This window comes from Aptenodytes forsteri, unplaced genomic scaffold (genome assembly GCF_000699145.1).
Source record: "Aptenodytes forsteri isolate BGI_AS27 unplaced genomic scaffold, ASM69914v1 Scaffold129, whole genome shotgun sequence".
Lineage (NCBI taxonomy): Eukaryota > Metazoa > Chordata > Aves > Sphenisciformes > Spheniscidae > Aptenodytes > Aptenodytes forsteri.
Window position 1 is genome coordinate 24,140 of NW_008795033.1, and position 1,062 is coordinate 25,201.

The window sequence follows — 1,062 nt, forward strand, 5'->3', positions numbered from 1 at the left end:
GCCGTGGTGCGGCGGCGGGTGGCACGGGTGGCACAGGTGGCACGCGGCGGCTGACGCACAAAGAGGCCACGGGTAGAAAAAGAAAAGCATCAGCCCACGATGCTATCGCCACAGGAGCGGGGCGAACCAGGACAGGGCGGGGGGGACACAGGGACGCGTGGCAGGTGGCACTGGGTGGCCCAGGATGGGGGACGAGCCCACCCGGCAGGGCTGCGGCGTCGGCAGCGAAGCGGCGCGGGCGGCGGTGGCACGGGCAGGGACGCTGGGCCGAGGGGGCGGTGGGGAGCCCCTCACCCTTGCCTCAGTCCTTCAGGGTGGCCTCGGAGACGCCCTGGGCCAGCAACTCGGCCAGGACGTTGTCCAGGTAGTTGGGATCGGGGTAGCCATGGCCCGTCAGGTTGGAGCCGAACTCGGTCTTGTGGTGGATCTCGTTCCACACCACCGTGTCCGACTCCCCCGTAGTGTTGGAGGTGCCGATGGTGAAGATGAGCCGCCGGTCCCAGGCCACGATCAGCAGCTTCAGCACCTGCGGCGGGCGGGCACGGCCATCGCTCGCCCACCTGGCACCCCAAGCCCTCCTCCCGCCTGGCACAGCACGGCCCCCAGCACCCCAGGGTGCAGGATTCAGCCTCAGCACAGTGCCCGCATGGCGCCACCCTTCCCTGTGGCACACCCCAGCCCCACCCTGGCACTGCTGCATCCTCCCCATCCCTTCCCATCCCATCCCTTCCCATTCTATCCCATCCCATCCCACCCTGGTGCCATCGGGGATGCTCACCTTCCTGCCCTTCTCGTTGTCGGGCAGGTAGCAGTGCCGCGGGAAGCCGCGTGCCGTGAACTTCTTGCCGGGATTGGGGTGCTCCGGGCCCTGGGTGGGAGGGCAACGGGGCGAGCAGGTGGCACAGGGTGGGGGGCACCCAGCCCGGCGGGGGTCCCGGGGGCGGCGGGCGCAGGGACCTCACCTGGATGCCGGTGGGGATGTCGTAGACGATCCGGATGGTTTTGGAGTCGGTGTAACCCGGGAGGGAGTGGGGGGAAACTCCATCTTCCCGGGGCCCGGGG

General features: G+C 69.9%; 2 protein-coding genes across 2 annotated transcripts in view; one reads left to right on the forward strand and one right to left on the reverse strand.

The window, feature by feature from the left end:
* The window catches only part of LOC103896501 (rasGAP-activating-like protein 1), an 8,017-nt gene extending 7,941 nt beyond the window's left edge, over positions 1–76 (forward strand). Inside the window, exon 15 of the mRNA XM_009276363.1 lies at positions 66–76. Coding sequence (XP_009274638.1) covers positions 66–76 — 11 coding nt within the window. The remainder of the gene's footprint in view (positions 1–65) is intronic.
* Positions 77–301: 225 nt separating this feature from the next.
* DTX1 (deltex E3 ubiquitin ligase 1) overlaps positions 302–1,062 on the reverse strand; it is an 11,684-nt gene continuing 10,923 nt past the window's right edge. The window contains exons 9-10 of the mRNA XM_009276346.1: positions 779–868; positions 302–526 (exon numbers count right to left, since the gene is read on the reverse strand). Of these exons, the coding sequence (XP_009274621.1) occupies positions 302–526; positions 779–868 (315 nt within the window). The remainder of the gene's footprint in view (positions 527–778; positions 869–1,062) is intronic.